This window comes from Cyprinus carpio, chromosome B17, assembly GCF_018340385.1.
Source record: "Cyprinus carpio isolate SPL01 chromosome B17, ASM1834038v1, whole genome shotgun sequence".
Taxonomy (NCBI): Eukaryota; Metazoa; Chordata; class Actinopteri; order Cypriniformes; family Cyprinidae; genus Cyprinus; species Cyprinus carpio.
Genome location: NC_056613.1, coordinates 24,007,069 through 24,027,184, shown reverse-complemented (window position 1 = coordinate 24,027,184; position 20,116 = coordinate 24,007,069). Strand labels below are relative to the sequence as shown.

At 37.0% G+C, this 20,116-nt stretch overlaps 1 protein-coding gene across 1 annotated transcript in view; it reads right to left on the bottom strand.

The window, feature by feature from the left end:
- The window catches only part of LOC109107325 (peroxidasin), a 60,074-nt gene that overhangs the window by 11,966 nt on the left and 27,992 nt on the right, over positions 1-20,116 (bottom strand). Inside the window, 9 exon segments of the mRNA XM_042742880.1 lie at positions 2,218-2,420; positions 4,655-4,763; positions 6,010-6,166; positions 6,298-6,410; positions 11,107-11,265; positions 12,140-12,256; positions 14,742-15,014; positions 15,182-15,351; positions 16,795-16,912. Of these exon segments, the coding sequence (XP_042598814.1) occupies positions 2,218-2,420; positions 4,655-4,763; positions 6,010-6,166; positions 6,298-6,410; positions 11,107-11,265; positions 12,140-12,256; positions 14,742-15,014; positions 15,182-15,351; positions 16,795-16,912 (1,419 nt within the window).

Here is a 20,116-nt window from a genome sequence, read left to right as displayed (position 1 = left end):
ATATTTGGGTGAGATACAACTATTTGAAAATCTGGAATCTGAGGGTGCAAAAAAAAAAAATAATAAATATTGAGAAAATCACCTTTAAAGCTGTCCAAATGAAGTCCTTATCAATGCATATTACAGGAAATTGGCAGGAAATTTAGAAAATATCTTTGTGGAACATGATCTTTACTTAAAGGGGTCATGTGATGCGATTTCAAATTTTCCTTTCTCTTTGGAGTGTTACAAGCTCTTTGTGAATAAAGAAGATCTGTGAAGTTGCAAAGACTAAAGTCTCAAACCCAAAGAGATATTCTTTATAAAAGTTAACACTCGTCCACGCCCCCAAAAACGGCTTGTTCTAACACGCCCCCACATCTCTACGTCACTATGTGGGAAGATTTGCATAATGCCGATGTTCACGCAAAGAAAGAAGGCGTATCCTTTATTCTCGTTGTAGTATTGTTGTTGCAGCTGCCGCCATGTCGTTTAGATGCTGTGTGTTTCACTGTGAAAGTGACACTACTTTGTTTGGCGTTCCAAAAGTGGATGATATCCGCTTCGTCATGCCTGGGGCTGATCCGTGCTGATCGCTGAGGAAATACATCAACTTTGCACTGTGGATCGCTGAATCGGCTTTCACTGTGGACGAAGCGGCGTCCAGCCCGGGGTCGTCACATGTGGTTGCTTCAAGACCACAAGCAAGGTACAAGCAAGGTACTGCAAGGTACGCTCCTTCATAGAATCTGCCTGCCGCACCGTTCTCAAGCCGCCCGCCTCTCCTCGGCTCACTCAAGGCCGCCGTGTGTGATGCTGTTTCGTTGAGAAAGCGAAACTACTTTGTTTTTGCCTTCCAAAAGAAGACACGACTAGAAATCATGTTTATATCACGTTTATAATGGGTTTTATGTTTTTGTCTCATCGCTCTGGCTGGACAAGTCATCACAATATGTTAAGAGGCGTAACATTTCCGTCACACGCTTGAGGCATTCAGCCAATCACAACGTGCTTGAAAAAATTCAAACAAAAGCACAACCAACAATAAAGAACAATAAGCTTAAAAAAAATCTATCAAACCCTAAACCACATAAACAGAGGAGCAACAATAATGTACAGTATGTGGAAAATAATGTGTTTTTCAAACCTTAAACCACATAAACACATTTCATTACACCAAATACACAAAATAATGTTTTTTTTTTTAGCAGCATCATATGACCCCTTTAACATCCTAATGATTTTTGGCATAAAAGAAAAATCAATAATTTTGACACATACAATGTATTTTTGGCTATTGCTACAAATATACACGTGCTACTTATGACTGGTTTTGTGCTCCAGGGACACATATGTGATTCACTATGTATGTGTGCCAAAACAAACAAGCAAATAAACAACAAAACAAAATAAACAAAACACACACACACACACACACACACACACACACACACAAAAACAAAAAACAAACAAACAAACAAACAAACAAACAAAAACGGTTAATATAGATTGATTTTATGATGCCTTTATGACCTTTTTGGATCTTTTGGACATTTTGGTTATCTAGATTTTCATTGAGGGGACAAAAACCTTGCAGGTTTTATTAAAATATCTTAATTTTTGTTTCAAAGATTAACCAAAGACTTATGTGTTTGAAACGGAATGACAGTGAGAAAATGATGACATAATTTTCATTTTTGGGTGAACTGTCCCTTTAAGAGGGCACAGTCTCATCCTCAAGCAATAACTGGATAAAACCGGTTCCAATCGGACTGTCTCACAGCTACACAGTTTCTGTGAGTAAGGTTCCACTGGTTATTAACAGCCTGGTAAGAAAGTTGTGTTGATATAATGTGAACTAATTGGATGGAAAGTGGACCAGACCTTATTATGATGGTTAAAATTCTGACAGAGTTAGACGAGACAGCAGTAGATGCAAGTAATTGTGCCTGTTGACCCCTTCTTGGTATTTGTGTCAGTGAATGTGTCCAGAGGGTAAATGCTCAGATTGGGGCAGGGCTTGTCCAAACATGTGAGGCCATTTTGCCTTAGTGTGGCGATGAAAGCCCTGCTGTTGTCATAACTAGAAAAAACAGTGATCCATGCCTTCTGCAGCACAAAGCGCCACAGTGTCTGCTGATTATTTAAAAAAACAAACATTTTCAAAAAAACATTTTCAAAATGAATCACCACAGCAAAAATCTCTCTTTTGAAAAGCAGCATGTTGGTGAGAAATACCTGTTCCATTAGTGTCCACCATGAGGCCCTGGTTGACATGCCTCTGGATGAGAAGTAGGGTCTGCTCAAAAATCTCTCCCGCTCTGGCCTGCTCCACTGTGTTCACAATTCCCCGGACCCGCGTTAAAATTAAAAGACTCAACATGTAGGGGTCCCGGGGGTAACGAAACAGAGCCAGAAGCTCTGCAGGGGTACGAGGAGATCTGATGATGGTGGAGAACACATTAACTTCCACATTCACAAAAGCCATTAAGACTCACTCTGGAAGAGAAAGCATATTAGCAAACTGTAGACCTGCATTCCATCCAACAGATAGGTAGATCAATCTCATAGTTTCTTATAAATCAATTCAAAACTTTTTTTTCAAAATGTGGACAGTGGAAAGGCAAAACACCCCAGGTAAATAGGGTAAAAATTAATTTAATAGATGTCACCATGTTTTCCCCTACTGACTGATTATTTGTGACCCTGGAGCCCAAAAGCAGTCTCAAGTAGCACAGGTATATTTTTAGCAATAGCCAACAATACATTGTATGTGTCAAAACTGATCAAAATCGATTTTTCTTTAATGGCAAAAATCATTAGGATATTAAGTAAATAATAAAGATAAATTTCCTACCGTAAATATATTTAGTAAGGCACTTGATGCCTACGCGCAGTGCGGGATGTGCGTGTGCGGAGCGCCGGCCCTGAATGAATAAAATTTCCTACCGTAAATATATCAAAACTTAATTTTTGATTAGTAATATGCATTGCTAAGAACTTCATTTGGATAAATGGATAAAAATGGATCGTCTGCTAAATGACTAAATGTAATGTTACTATAAAGGCAATTTTTTTTCAATATTTAGAATTTTTTTGTTATTGTTTTGCACCCTCAGATTTCAGATTTTAAAATAAGTTGCATCTCGGCCAAATATTGTCCTATCCTAACAAACCATACATCAATGGAAAGCTTACAGAATTTATTCAGCTTTCAGATGACATAAATCTCAGTTTCAAAAAATAGACTCTTATGACTGGTTTTGCTGTCCAGGGTCACATTTTAGAAATTGCATTTTTTTTTGTATTACACATTTTCTGAAATGTTTAAATATGCAGAAGAGGCATTATCTAATTTGCACGTAGACTGAATGTTCTGCAGGAACACACATGCTAAAATAGTGACAGATTATTAGAGTAAAACAGAAACACAGAGTAAAATGGAAACTATGTCCAAGTAAAAAGCACATCTGAACCCCACTAAACAGCCTGAACAACCTTTCAAAGCACTTGACATGGCCACATATGCACGTGACCTTCTTTCAAGCATTTAATACAAAGTGTTTTTAAACCTTGGCCAACTTGGATCATAATTTTTTTCTCCACAGATGCTCACTTTCAAAACTCACGCTTCTAAGTGCAGTCACTGACAAAGCACCCAAACTTCCCACCTTTAAGTAGTTTTTACAGCACTAATTGTCAAAAGAAATTATGCTTTGAGAGTAAAATGTATTTCCTAAATTCTTACCAAAACATTAAACTGCCTAGAGTATTTGAGCAAAATATATTTGAACACTATCAACTTAATTCACAAAGTGCACAAATTACATTTTAATAAGTGACATTTTAAAAGCTGACTACAAATAACAGCCTAACTACCCAGCTTCAGTTATTTGTCAGAATAACTACAAACTAATTTAGTGTTTACTAGGTTTATTTGAGAGAACCATATAAAACAATGAATACGTGTTTTGCCAGAATCCACAATAGGATTTGCTCCAAGGTTGTTGGTGACGATTCAAACAAAATCTAAAGAACATCAAAGCCTTCAGCATTAATATCATTTTTATCATTCAGAGAGTTGGCTTCACTTCACATATTATCTCTTGTGAACTAAGAAGGTGCCAAGTTATAACAATATGTCTGTGGTCATTTGTGCCAAAAATTTTGACTTTTTTTTTTTTTTTTTCTCCCATGACAATTGTTTTGGATTGCATAAATTCAATAAGCATGCTTTAATGTCTTGGCAAGTTTAGTCAAAATGTCAACAAACATTGTAATTTAAAATTTAAAACAGTCATGTAAGGAAAAATGACATCAGTTTTGTAATTCTAAATCTAATCTTTGACAATCTCTCTTTACTATGATAACATCTCTCCATTAGACTTCCTTCAAAAGTATCTGTCTGAAGCATTCTTCTCCAGTTAGGAAACACAAACACTCTCAGTGAGCTAACGTGAACTGGCACTGGCCTCGACAGACAAAATAACCCCTGAAATCAAGCTCAGAGTGCAGAGTTCCCTTGCAGTGATAAATTAGGAATTATGCCGCAGTGACCAGCCCTTGTCCAAGGCATAAATGGTCCCAATAAATTCCTGATGGGTTACGGCACTGTGACTCACAGCAGAAGGAATTATTTTCTTGGCATGTTTTGCCTACAGCACCAAGCGCTCACCCATCAAAGAGCTGCCTCCTGGTGGAGTCTATTGCGCTGTTTATGCTCCGAATGGCCTCTTCAAGGGACGTTGAGACAAACGGATCACCCTCCCTGCTCACCTGTGGGACTGGAGAAAATTATTTTAATTTTATTTAATCTGCACACTTGATGAAAGACTGAACAGAAGCTCCATTCGTTAACTGGACCTTTAATTAACAGTGACTTAAAATGTTAAATCATGCAATTATTTAAAAATACAACTTAATTAATTGCTGGATATGCCAACAAATGAATCAAATGAATCACATATCAAATGCTTGCTGAGAATGCATTACAACAAGTGTAAGTCCCTCGTAGCAGATTTAGACAAGTGGAGCTGGGGGAGGTGGAGGGTCAAATCATGCAGGACCAGCTAACAGTAAACAATAAGACAGACTATTCAAATGTTGAGCTAGTGATCTCATTGGCTAAAGATCCAGCAGAGGCCAATCAGCTTGTGCTATTTAGTATTGCTAGCAAATTACAGGTTTGTTCAACTTCATGCTGTGCTATGTAGCCCGATCAGCATCTGACTTGAAGCTGTGCACCATGGTTAGAAATTTAGTTGAGAAATTTTGTTAACTTGAGACAGCACCAAACTTGGAGCTCGAACTGGCAGGTTTCTTTACTGTTATAAAAAAACTAAGTGTGGAGTGGAAAAATACACAGTTTTATGTTTATTTTGATGCTTTCAATTCAGCTAATGTTCACAAATTCATGTTTTTATAACAGTAGAAAATCTTTTATGTTATTTGTGTCATGTTTATCAAAATAAGATGAATAAAAAGTCCTTTAAATAGTCTTATGTCCTATAGGCTCATGTTTACTTTATTCCTGTACATACAGGTGCATACTGTGCAAGCAGTACGAAGTATTGACTGAAAAGTGTTTCTGTTGCTGCATCTGAAATGTCTGTGTATCTGGAAAATATCAAACATTTATATTTGTTTTACAATATTTAAAATATTTATTTTTGATAAAGTATGCAAACACTTTGTAAGCATCACTATGAGAAGCAGAAAATGTCCAACTTCACATCTCTGTTTTTAACTTTCCCATCTGCAAGTGGCAAATCTTGTTGATCGGTTAAATCCAGTTAAATACACTTTACATATCAAGGATCTATCAGTTTGAGCCAGTCTACATTTTCATGACTTAATTGTTCATTTCAACGTGAAAAAATTTGTCTAGAACCCCATACTCATTTTGTTTGACTATGTTTGAACGCAAAAAGCACTATTTCGATTTTGTTCATCAATGGTCAATCCTCACTACATTTGAACTCCCTCCCACCTCAAAATCCTAAATATGTGTTTACAGCCTTCAATTCTTACCTTGCACTGTTAGCACCATACTAGATGAGGAATATCCAATGGAGTTGCGGGCTACACACTCATATCGTCCCCCATCGGCAAGCCCCACGTCCTGCACTTCCAGATAGCCATCTGGATTAATATGAAACTTCCCACTCTCTGTAATCTACACCACACCCTATATAACAAGAATAGATATTTTAAAAAAGACTCTTCACAAAAAAACCATCATACCACCATGACCAAAAAAAAGGAGGAAATGGATGGACTGGCCAGTTGTTAGGGAATGTGGCAGCCAATGGATCTAACCTTGCTCCATGTGATGATAGGTGTGGGCTCACCCTGCGCGCTGCACGGAATCTGGACATCTGATCCAGACTCCACAGTCGTATCCCTTGGAGCGCTTGTGAAAACAGGCCTTACTGGTGATGTAAAACCATATGTTAATGATTACAGTGCACAAAACGCAGCTAAATCTATCATGAGTCATGCACATAATGCACAACATGAAAAGAACATGCACAGGTCATACATGGTCTTGCTGACTGTCAAGGTTCTGTAATTATAAAGTGTAGGAAAGGGCAAGAGGTTGAGTCTGAGAGAAGCATACGTATGTGAGTCTTCAAGGCCAAAATGGATTGGTTTGTTTAAAGAGCTTTATCCAAACATTTTAACCCCCCCAAAGCAACGGGTTGGGTCACAGATCTTCTGAGGTCCTTAAAGGGATAGCTCAGCTTGCTGTTAATTTACTCACCCTCAGGCCATCCAAAATGTAGGTGACTTTTGAGTGAACTATCCCTTTAAGTTATTAAAAACTAGTGCCTAATTACCCCATTTTACAGTTGCTCTATAGTAATCTATAAGAATTTCCCACCAACTGCTATATATATATATATATATATATATATATATATATATATATATATATATATATATATATTCGTAGAGATGCAAAATTACATTTTAAATCTTGGTTTTTTTTATATATATATATATATCAAAATTAAGTGAGTTCTTGCTAAAAAAAAACAATGGTGTAAAAATTTTTTACTTCGTTTAAAGGGAAAATAGTGTTCTTTTTCTTATTAAGTAAAAACTCACTTTATTTCTTTTTAAAATATTATTTTTCACGTTCAGTTCTGCTCTTAAGTTCACTGTCCTGAAAATGCTATTTTACATAAGAGATGTTCACATACACTTCACAAGACAAACAAACTGAATTTATAGAAATTACCCTTCAAATGTTTACATACCCTTGAATCTTAATACTGTGTTGTTATCTGGACGATTAGTGTCTGTTTTTATGTTTTGTGAAAGTGGTTCACGAGTCCCCCCCACCTTTTCTTTTTTTTTTGAGCAGTTCAACTGCCAACTGCTCTTTAGAAAAATTCCAAGTCCTGCACATTCTTTGGTTTTCCAGGATCATCATCAAATTACACACACACAAAAAATACAATGTATGATTTTGAGATCCATCTTTTCACACTGAGCCTATTCAAGACAGTACTAAATTAAAAATAGCATGCAATCTTTCACAATTCTTCTTATTTTGTCAAAATTATGAACATTTTGCATATTCCGCAAGAGGTATGTGAACTTGTGAGCAGAACTGTAAATGTATCTCGATTTAAGAGGGTTTAGATATTTTCACTTGAAAACAAGACAACATTTTTTTTTGCAGTGCTCATGTTGATTTCTTTCTGCATCATTTTGGGTTATCTATTCCTTCCATGAATTCCTAAACTTTCATTTAGTCCGTACTCACTCGTTCTGCAGCTGTTATAGCTAGTAGAACTTCTCACAACTCTCTCTGTCTCTTAACTCTCTCCATTTCTTCAGATACTTCCTGTAAGCCTGCTCTAAATAAAAGCGAGCCAAACCTGTGCCTTGGTTTTAAAGTAAATACAGGCGGTTGTTATGCAGTGTGTTAACAACCATTACTACATGGAAACATCTTGCCGTGTGGGAATTTCAAAGCTGCATGCTTTCCTGGCTATTCCACAAGTCTGTAATAAAGCTTAAGAGGTGGTTTTTAAGGCACTTACATGCAGGGACCTGGTCTTATGTCTGTCATTGAGACTTTACGGGGTATTGTTGTTCTAAATGAAGGCTTTGTTGGTGGGTAAATGACAAATTAGTTTATGAATCCAACCCTCCTTCCCTCCTGTTAATACCATGTCCAGTCTTGTTCTGAAGGACCGCTGAATGTGGAACTGACTTGACAGTTTATGGTGCTAGGGGTTTGTTTTATGGGATACTGAAGTAACATGGAGTAACATAAATGCTGTGTCCCAAACACGTCAAGATGAGGCAGACATTAAATGGACTTCACTTGTTTACAGTTGATGAGTAATGTTTTATCTCATGCATTAATATATACTGTAGCACATGTGATGTGCGCATGTCAGAAATGAGAACTTATTAGATTTACTCTTTTGAATCTTTTGCAGGGTTACTAGTATTAACTAAAACCATAACTATTGTTATTTTAAATAAACGCTAACTGAAATAAAACTAATAAAACATTTTCATTTAGTTTAAATTGAAGTACTAAAATAACTACAATTAAAAAAACTAAAATGAATAAAGCTAAATTTAGAAATATCTGTAATGTGAGGTTTTGGGTTTTGTTTTGTGTTCATGTCTTTTATTTTGGAGTTTAGTCACAGTCCTTGTTCCGTCATGTGATTCCCTTGTCTGTGTGTTCGGATTGGTTCTTTGGTTCATGTGTCATGTTCTCATTGGTTGTCTTAGTCATGTGTCCTGTCACTCATTGGCTGGTTCTTGTCATGTACACCTGCATTGTTTGATATAAATAGCCCTCATGTTGCGTTTGTCGAGTATTGAACTGTGTAACCTGCTGTTGGTGAGTTTGTATTTCTGTTCATGCCAAGTCAAGTCTTTGTTTGTATTTTGGATAATTTTGAATAAAACAGAACTTAAGTTCATTACAACTTGCCTTCAGTGGACTGTTTGTTACAATATCATATAGACATCATGAATACAACTGCTAAACATAGACACCATGCATGACTAAATATACTAAAACTTTAACTGAGATTAAAGTAAAAACAGAAAATATAAAAATAAAATCAAATGTAGTATAATAATTTAATATTTAAAGTTTTGCACTAATGTCAGAGCTGTTTTAAATAATCCGACCTTCCGATTTGAAAACAAAAAACAAAAACATGACTATTTTTTTACTTTAATTTGAGCAAGTTTTAGTTATCGTTATTTGTTGTTTTGTCATTTTTATATGTCAGTATAGTATTTATTTATTATTAATTACTACTTAAATTAAAATGGTTATACTATTTTAAGGTGTCCTTATTACAGTGTAATTATACATTTAAGTACTGAATAATATTAATTAACTACATGTACTTACTATATGGTTAGGATTAGAGTTTGGTTTAGGGTTACTTGCATGTAATTATGCATAATTGTTATTATAATACTAAGTACACGTTAACAAAGTGTTACCATTTAAAAATACATTTATTTATTCGTTTTAGTCTATGTAATTTTAGTTATTTTAGTATTTCAACTTAACCAAAAATTAGAAATGTTGCTTTGGCAACTACCGGAAATAAAATAATATATATATATACATAAACACTTAAATTTTTTCAGTTTTATGTATATATATATATATATATATATATTATAGAAATATGGTGCATTTAGAAAGTATTCAGAACCCCTTTACTTTTTTCAGTTTTATGTTGCAGCCTGATACTACAATTTTTCAAATTAATTTTTTCCCCATTAATCCACACTACGTACATCATAATGACAAATTGAAAACAGAATTTAAGGAATTTTAAAAGAAAAAAACTGAAATATCACATTTACATAAGTATTCAGACCCTCTAATCAGTACTTAGTTGAAGCACCTTTGGCAGCAATTACAGCCTCGAGTCTTTTTGGGTATGACCCAACAAGCTTTACACATCTGGACTTCTTTGCAAATCCTCCTCAGGGTTCTGGCTGGGCCACTCTAGGACATTCAGAGTGTGCTTAGGGTCAAGGTCATGCTGGAAGTGAAGCTTCGGCCCAGTCTGAGGTCTTGAGTGCTGTGGAACTGGTTTTCATGAAGGATATCTCTGCACTTTGCTCCATTCAGCTTTCCCTCAACCCTGACCAGTCTCCCAGTCCCTGCCGCTGAAAAACACCCCACAGCATGAGGCTGCTACCAGCTCACTTTACTTCTGAGATGGTACTCTACAGGTGATGAGCAGAGCTGCTTTCCTTTTTTTCAAATTCCAAGTGTGTTTTCATGTGTTCTCACTGAGGAGAGGATTGGAGTGTTGCAGTGATGTTTGTCCTTCTGTAGATTTTCCCATCTGCATATATGTTCATGAAGCTCAACTAGAGTGACCATCATGTTCTTGGTCACCAATCTAGACAAGGCCCTTCTCCATCAATTGCTCAGTTTGGCCGTGTGACCAGCTCTTGGAAGAGTCCTGGTTGTGCCAAACTTCTTCCATTTGAGAATTATGGAAGCCACTGTACTCTTGGAAACCCTCAGTGCAGCAGAATTTTTTTTTTTTGTAGCCTTCCCCAGATCTGTGCCTCGATACAATCCTGTCTCTGAGCTCTGCAGGCAGTTCCTTTGACCTCATGGCTCGGTTTTCAATCTGATATGCATTGTCAGCTGTGAGGCCTTTTATAGAAAGGTGTGTGCCTTTCCAAATCATGTCCTATTAATTTAAATTTATCACAGGTGGACTCCAGTCAAGGAGTTAAAAACATCTCAGCAATGATCAAGAGAAATGGGAGGCACCCGAGCTAAATTTCAAGTGTTGTTGCAAAGGGTCTGAATACTTATGTAAATGTGATATTTCAGTTTTTTATTTTTTATACATTTACAGACATTTCTAAAATTTTGTTTTCACTTTGTTTTTATGATCTATGGAGTGTAGATTAATTAGAAAAATGAATTTAAACAACTGTAGGATCAGGCTGCAACATAACAAAACTGAAAAAAGCGAAGGGGGTCTACACTGTATATACTGTGATTTTCTGTGATTTTGGACATGCTGGCCACCTCTCTTTGAACATGCAGAAATAATCTATGTCAGAAGGTGATTTATATTGTAAACAGGATCTCACCGGTTTGCAGGATGTTGAGATGAACAGCTGCTCTGACAGTGCCAACAGGACTGACCGCCTGGCACTCGTACTGGCCCTGGTCATGAAGGGCCACGCGGCTGATGCGCAAGCTCCCCGATGAGAGAACAACATGCCGCCTGTCATTAGGCAGGGGGCTACCTATGGTAGGAGAACAGAGTTTTAGTGATTTTGTCAGAGCTGAAAACTGACAGACAGCAGTTCAATCATCTTTAAATGTGTCCTTGTGGCATTTTAAGGAAAGTTCAGAAGAAATTAAATTCTATCTGAGGCATGCTGTAGATTCGGACTCATCTCTCAGTTAGTGAAGACAAACAAAAATCATGTTTACAGTACATTCAGCTGTGTAGGCAGTGTGTTAGAATGCATCCAATCAGAGTTTCATAATTTGATCTTTGTGAAAAAGTACACTTGTAGTACACAAGTACAAGAATGTACACTTGTAAAGTACTTCAAATCTTAAAAGCACGTTTCTTTTAAAAACTGTACTTGCAGATAATGTGAATGAAATAAAAAGCTACTGAAATGTACTCAGACTTTCTTGACTGTTTCTTTTATAAAGTGCACTTTGTATAATGTCTAAATAAAGGTTTTATTATATATTTTTATTTAATTGTAAACACTATGCAATCAAACTTACAAACTAATCACTTAAATAACACAAATCAAGCAACTTATCTGTATGCCCAAGTGTACTTTTTTCATATGGGCAAAACTATCAGACACTTAACCCAAACCGAGAGAAGAATTTCTGTGGTAACTGACAGCAAGCCACTGAGCTTAAACCTTAAACAAAACCATTAACCATAAACAAAATCAATAGCCTGTATAAAACCTATGAACTGCCCTAAACTGTTTAAATCTGATGTTATCATTTGTAAAATTAATAAATGCCAGTTGGTCAGTTTTTTACACAATAAAAATGCTGACCAGACTTGACTTAGGCAGACTGTTGAATAGTGTGGACTCCACTTTAGCAAGTCAAACAGACATTACAGGCATTATGTCATCTCACCGCCGCGAGTCCATGCTATGACCGGCTGAGGGTATCCGCTGGCCTCGCAGGGAAAGTCAACTGTATGACCCTCCAGCACAGACTGGTCCTGAGGGGTCACTGTGAACTGAGGACGAGCTGAGGAAGAAGAGAATAGAATAGAGAATGAGCACAACCAAAGACTGGCAGAATGACAGACAGGACTAATCTTTCATATCAAACAGGTACAAGCTTTGGACCAACTTGAAAAAAAGAAATAAACAAAATTGTTATTTGGTATTAATTGAAATGTAATTTCATACAAAATAATAAAAAAAATATTATTTATAATAAAAAGACCATTAATTTAATAATTATACAAACCCGATTCCAAAAAAGTTGGGACACTGTACAAATTGTGAATAAAAACAGAATGCAATGAATATTTATTCAGAATACAACATAGATGACATATCAAATGACATAGAAAAGGTATCATTTTAAGGGAAAAAATAATTGGTTGATTTTAAACGTTTCATGGCATGAACACATCTCAAAAAAGTTGGGACAAGGCCAATGGTTTAGCACTGTGTGGCATCCCCTCTTCTTTTTTATAACAGGTCTGCAAACGTCTGGGGACTGAGGAGACAAGTTGACTCAAATTTAGATAGGAAGGGAATGTTGTCCCATTCATGTCTAATACAGACTTCTAGTTGCTAAACTGTCTTAGGTCCTCTTTGTCCATCTTCCTCTGTATGATGCGCCAAATGTTTTCTATGGTGAAAGATCTGGACTGCAGGCTGGCCAGTTCAGTACCCGGATCCTCGTCTACGCAGCCATGATGTTGTAATTGATGCAGTATGTGGTCTGGCATTGTCATGTTGAAAATGCAAAGTCTTCCCTGAAAGAGACTACGTCTGGATGGGAGCATATGTTTTTCTAGAACTTGGATACTACTTTTCAGCATTGATGGTGCCTTTCCAGATGTGTAAGCTGCCCATGCCACACGCACTCATGAAACCCCTACCATCAGAGATGCAGGCTTCTGAACTGAGCGCTGATAACAACTTGGGTTGTCCTTGTCCTCTTTAGTCCCGATGACATGGTGTCCCAGTTTTCCAAAAAGAACTTCAAAATTATGATTCTTCTGACCACAGAACAGTTTTCCACTTTGCCACAGTCCATTTTAAATGAGCCTTGGTCCAGAGAAAACGCCTGCGCTTCAGGATCATGTTTAGATATGGCTTCTTTTTTGACCTATAGAGATTTAGCCGGCAACGGTGAATGGCACGATGGATTGTGTTCTTCCACCAACTGGAAGTATTCCTGAGCCCATGTTGTGATTTCCATTACAGTAGCATTCCTACTAGGGCCCGAAGATCACGGGCATCCAGTATGGTTTTCCGGCCTTGACCCTTACGCAAAGAGATTGTTCCAGATTCTTTGAATCTTTGGATGATATTATGCGCTGTAGATGATGATAACTTCAAAGTGTTTGCATTCTTTCTCTGAGAAACTTGCCAATTGACCTAATAAGTTGCAAATGGGTCCTCCAGGTGTTCCTTATATGTACATTTAACTTTTCCGGCCTCTTATTGCTACCTGTCCCAACTTTTTTGGAATGTGTAGCTCTCATGAAATCCAAAATATTTGATATGTTATCTATATTCTATTGTGAATAAAATATAAGTTTATGAGATTTGTAAATGATTCCTTTTTTACTCACAATTTGTACAGTGTCCCAACTTTTTTGGAATCGGGTTTGTACTTTCTTTAGAAATTAATTATCTTTAATATAAAAGCAGAATTTTTACTTGGGGTAAATCTAAAACTCTTAGTTAATGTTTAATTCAGTTTAATTACTATTATTACTATAGACATATTTGTATTTTTTAAATATGCATCATATTTTCTGTTATGTACCAACACTCGTGCGCGCACACACACACACACACAAAGCACTAGAAGGATTAATTAAACCCTTAATAATGTATTCTTTCTGTGTTCTTCACATCAACACTCTGGTCTCAAACCAAATACCATTTAAACAAACTAGTTTCTATAAATTCTATGTATAGGGAGTCTTATTTGCTTTTATTTAAACTTTTGGAAAACATTAATTTTGATTAGATTATTTTTCTTAAAGTACACTTTTATTAGTGCTTTTTGAATAAGAGAACATTACACCGCTTATCACATACAAAATGAAACAAATGAATTATTACATTGAACAGTATAAAAAGACATATTTCCCATTTGACTTGCATCTGTTCTCAATTAGAGCTTTTGTGCAACTCAAATACAGAGCAAAAGTACCATAAAACTTTATATATTATGTGTATACATGTTACATTTTGATACATAGTAACAATATCTCTAAGCTGCATTAAAATTACATGGTGAAAGGCTCTATATACAAATAAACATGACTTGACTTGGTGGAGTTAACTGATTCCTGGATTATTTTTTACTTCCATTCTTCACACTGTATACCACGGGTCAATGTTCTTTCATTAACTTCACAACTGCCACCTTAACGTCACAGTGAATGCCACCTTTAGGCAACCATTATATACAAGAACCTAAATTATGTACAACAGAATCATGATTATTAACTGATGTAACAAATTTCCACTCCACTTACCCTGTACTATTATATACGCAGTGGCGTGGATGGTGTCCACGTTGTTACTTGCGAAGCAGGTGTACTGTCCCCCATCGGCCTGATTGACATTCTGGATGAAGAGACCTCCTGAAGGAGTGATGTTGATGCGAGGGTCCACTGGGAGGGCCGTGTGGTCTCCTTTGGTCCAGGTCACGCGGGGCTGTGGCTGACCCGTCGCACTGCACTCCAGGGTCACGCTCTCCCCGACCAGAACCTCGGTATTCTGTGGCTGGATCACGAAACTAGGTCGAGCTGGAGAGAAAGACCTCCAGTTAGTTGCCTCAAAACAGACTGCTGTCTGCAAAAAGAGTGTTGTTAAATAGTCTTCACCAGACTGCCATGCAACTTAGAATTATCCATGAAAATGTTCACAAAAAACTGTTGTTGAATAGTCACCTACAGGACCCTATCCCACTCACCTGGTGATCTGAAGTATCGCAGGGTGACCTCTGAGGTCTTCACCTCTCCAGCCACGTTTTTGGCCATGCACTGATACACACCCTGGTCTGTCTCCCGCGTGTCCTGGATCATCAGGGTCCCATCTTCCAGGAGATTGAGACGTGTGTCGTCCCTCATGTTCAGAGCATTGCTGATCAAAAAAGATTTTCCTGTTTATGCACATACCCTTCAAATACTGAGGATAAAATAACCAAAATATTTTATTTCCCTCATCATTTACTCATATTCTTGTCAGTCCAAACCTGTATCACTCTCTGTTTTACATGGAACACAAATGTAGACACACATCTCAAAATGGCCAGACTGTCAGGCTCCAAAATAATAATAAAAAATAAAAAAGCAACAAAAAAATAGTCCATGCGACTCATCATATTTAAATTCTTCTAAAGCTGTCTGATAGGCCCTGTTTACACTTGGTATTAAGATGCATTTTTGTCAGTCTGATCACAAATAGACTATGTTAAATACAGGTGTAAATGCAGTCTACAAATTTTGAGCTTGCCCACTTTTGACCACGCAGATGTGAGAACATAAGAAGTTGCATGTCAATTTACCATGACTCGTCACTGCTGTTTGGGAACACAGTCATGGGCAATTATACAAAGACAGTTATGGGAGGCAATTATGCAAAAAAAAAAAAAAAAAACTTTGACTACATACTTTGGCTCAGGCATTTCAGAATGGCCATAACAACATTTTAGGTGCTATGCAATGAGATCAGTTTACTGGTTAGGCAAGTTATGCCATCTCATCACACAAAGTCACATTACCTTTTCATGCGTATGGAGGAATTTATTTGGTAAATGTGTTTCCATCTCCTATTATTCGCATTAACTCTTTTTTGCACAAGTCAAAAACCACCTCAAGCGAGTGTAAAAAACTTTTGCAAATAAAGGGATTTTTTTCCCCGTCACTGTTTCTGATGAGATACTTCAAAATGTGCATTAAAACAAGGTGATATAAACATACCTAGTGACAATGAAGATTATCAGTAAATAAACAAAAAAACAAACTGGCTTTGTAATATCTGAAATACATAAATCCTGTAATGAATCTAGACAGGTGGTGCTGGGGGAGGTGGAGGGTTTCAGAATAACTGCAAGCTTATTGGCTGCAAAATCAGCAGAGGCCAATCAGATTGCTCCATGTAGTAAATTATGTGATTGCTAGCAGATTGTGTGTAAAGGACCTATCAGTCTGCGTCATCTAATGTTTCATGACTGAACTACAGTATATGCAGCAGCATATCTGTGTATCTTGCTCTGCAGCATCAGCATAGCAGAGCAGATCTATTCTGCTAAAACTAAATGCATTAACATCATATCAAATAACATGCTAAATTTATTCTGACAGTTTTCATGATTGAAATACTGCACAAGTCTAATTAGTACTTTTATGGTGTTTTTGTCATTTTCAGACAGCCTCATTATGGAAAGAGCTCTCTAGACATACTGTAATATTTCTTTTGTGTTCCATGAAAAATAGGCTTTATCTGCTTGAAGGAGAATTACAGATGACAGAAGTGTATTTCTAGCTGAAACTATTCCTTTAAACATGTATGGAGGGAGCTTACTTGTTTCTGAGCCAGATGATCTGAGGTTTGGGGTTGCCCTCTGCCCTGCATGTGAAGTACACAGTGTTCCCAGAGGTTACGTCCACATCCTGCGGCTCAGATGTGATCCGGGGAACTTCTGCTCCACAGTAGAGACACATTCAGATGAAACTAAATATAAGTGTGCCTTAAAAGACGAGGTGTAAGGAGAAGTAAAACAAGTTTAATTTGGTCTGTAAAAGCTATTGGAATTACAGCACTGAAGGTTTATTTGTAGTGGCAGATTGTGCCTGCTGGAAATAAGGTTTGACATCCCCCTCTTGCCTCACTTCCTCTGAACTGGTTTGGCTGCCCATGTTGGTTGACGGCCAGGCACGAGGTGATTGTGTCTATGGTCACAACGCCCATGTGCCAAACCCCAAACATTACCCACCAACACTAATGTGCACATGGTGAAATGTATTCCTGAACAGTCTGACAGAACTGTGAAAAGGTTTCTACTGGCAAAACCAAACATCTGGTTGCACACCGAGTCAAAGTCCTTGCATATAATAGAAGAGGCACAAAAATGACCGAATGTGCTATAGAGTGCTGCGGGGAGGCCAAAACCTGGAAAGGAGTGATTATTTTAGCACTTTGGTTTCATCACCCTTAAGTCAATGGGTTTTTGGTTGAATGTCTGAAATAATATTTGAAAAAAGGTGGTTCTTCACAAGTGTCTAAAGGACTCCAGAGGTTGTCAGAGACATCGTCATTATAGCAAACAGACAAATTCATCTTCTCACTAATCACTTTTACAGCCTTGTTGCATTTATAATTGCGCTCTCCCTAAAGACTGAAAGAGTTTTCAGAAGCTTAATGGTGGTAATAATTCAAGTAAACCATCAAAAAAACAACTTAAAAGACAACCTAACAAAAACACATAAAAAAATCATAATAACAATTATCATAAACTGTAGCATTCTATGTATAAGAATGTATGTGCACTTACATTACCCTCAGGTTGTTCCAGATGATATGATTTTCTTTTTTTCAGTGGAATACAAAAAGAAATCTTTTGCTGAATGTCCAAACTGCTCTTTTCCAAACAATGAAATCATGTCAAGGCTGACAAGCTCCATAAATGCCATACAATTCAATGTGTTCTGAAAAGCAAGGTGTATGCTGATTGGCCAGCTATCCAGTGCATTGTGATTGGCCGAATACCTCAAGCTTGTGACGGAAATGTTACGCCCCTCACCATACCGTGATGTCGTCTCCCAGCGCGACGAGACAAAACCAATAAAACCCATTACAAACGAGGCATTTGTTGCATCCAGTGGGGACATAATTGCTGATTACAATGACTTACACTGTAACCATGTCTGCATTTGTGATCGGAGAAACCACAAACAACAAGCGCTACTCTACACCTTTCTGAAAGAAACGCAAAGATTACTCTACACTGCTCATCTCAGTGGCAAATTTTTTAAATGCGAAAACGTATGCAGACTGATTTGGAAAGCGCGAAACTGTCCTTACAAAGTTGGAATTTACCCACTTTATAGAAACAGCCTTTGTGTGTAGATGGCATTGTAAACTACTGGCTCAGGAAACAGTCCTCGTCCTCCGTAAAATGCGCTGCACCAGCTGAATATTTGGATTGAACTGTTGTGGAACAGTGTTATAAATACAACTTAACCACTGAATTCTAGTCGTGTCCTCTTTTGGAAGACTAAACGAATTAGTTTCGATTTCACAACGAAACACACAGCTTCTCCACAACATGGTGGTGGTGGCAGCAGCTAGAATAAAAGTTACGCCTTCTTTCTTTGCGTGAACATTTGGGTGGCGTGTGGGTGTTTTGTCTTATACTACCTGTTTTTTTTTTTGTTAATGCTTATTGCATTATTTTAGTCTTGTGTGTTATCCTGGTGGTGTTTGGCATAAAGCAAATCTCCCCACACAGTGACGTAGAGATGTGGGGGCGTGTTAGAACGAGCCGTTTTAGGGGTGTGTTGTTGACTCTTAATTTTCATAAAGAATATCTCTTTGGATTTGAGACTTTAGTCTTTTCAGCTTCACAGATCTTCTTTATGCACCAAGAGCTTGTAACACTCCAAAGACAAAGGAAAAATTGAAATCGCATCATATGACCCCTTTAAGGTAAATGCTAAGCTTTGCAGGAGAAAAGCTATCATTAAATCACTTAAATTAAAGGCAGCATATGCTTTCGTTTCAAAGAAAGAAAAAGAAAGAAAGAAAATCATGCAGTTTTGAAGTTCCAAAGGAATAAGCAAATGATTACATTATTTTTGGGTGACCTTTAATTTTCATTCTATGACTAACTTTTGTATTGCATTGCTCAGTGTGGCAGTAATGCGACAGGTCCTGTGGCTGTCCCAGAGAAACTGCAGCTGTCTGGTGGGCTGGTGCTGTGTTTTGACAGGTGCCTCAAGCATATATGTGCTGTGTTTAATGTGTAGAGGAGGTGGAAAGGCCATTCGGTGTTAAACCCATTCTTCTACAGAGACAATAGAGGCATTTGTGGAGTTGCAACAAGCCTGAGCAAGTCTATCGAGCACAACTGCTGCTGTGGCTTGTGGCTCCTGTAGTGAAACCTCAACTGCTGCTCAGAGGTCACCCAATGGAGGGCACTACAAAGATGTAGACGTAAACAATTATTATATCAATTATTAGTTTTATTTCTATTTCACTGAACATAACAATAGTAACTAAAAAATAGTAAGTTTAATCATTTATTACTAAAAATGAAATAAAATAAATTAGTTGAGTTAAATGAGTGAGTTCCACCAAATAAATACTGCTGCAATTGTAAAAATACTGTACGTTTTATTATCTGATGGTTCTATGCGTTACATATTCATCGCCTTGAAATAGCTTAAATGCAGTCCGTTACGTTTTGTTCATTGCTTGTAGAAAGCAGCTAACTACTTTTTTCTGTGGGTGGTTTGACAGTAGTTTGAGCACTTGCAATTATAAAAGGCTTCTCTTTCTAAACGCTGTAAAACTAAAAAAAAAAAAAAAAAAATGCCACAGCAAAATACCTTTTTAACTGTAAGTCACGCAACATATACAGTGGAAGAACCATCAGATCATTTCATTTAACTTTAAAATAAAATGTACGTTTTTGCAAGTCAAATAAATTACAGTATTGTTTATGGTGAAAAACACTAAAAATTCATTTTTAAAAGTCCCTGCATGAAACATGTCATATGATTATATTTTACTTTAATAGTTTTGTTTCTTCTTATTTTTGTTTTCAGTTATGTACATTAGGGTGTTTTGTCTTATATTACCTGTTATTTAGTTAATGCTTATTGCATTATTTTAGTCTTGTGTG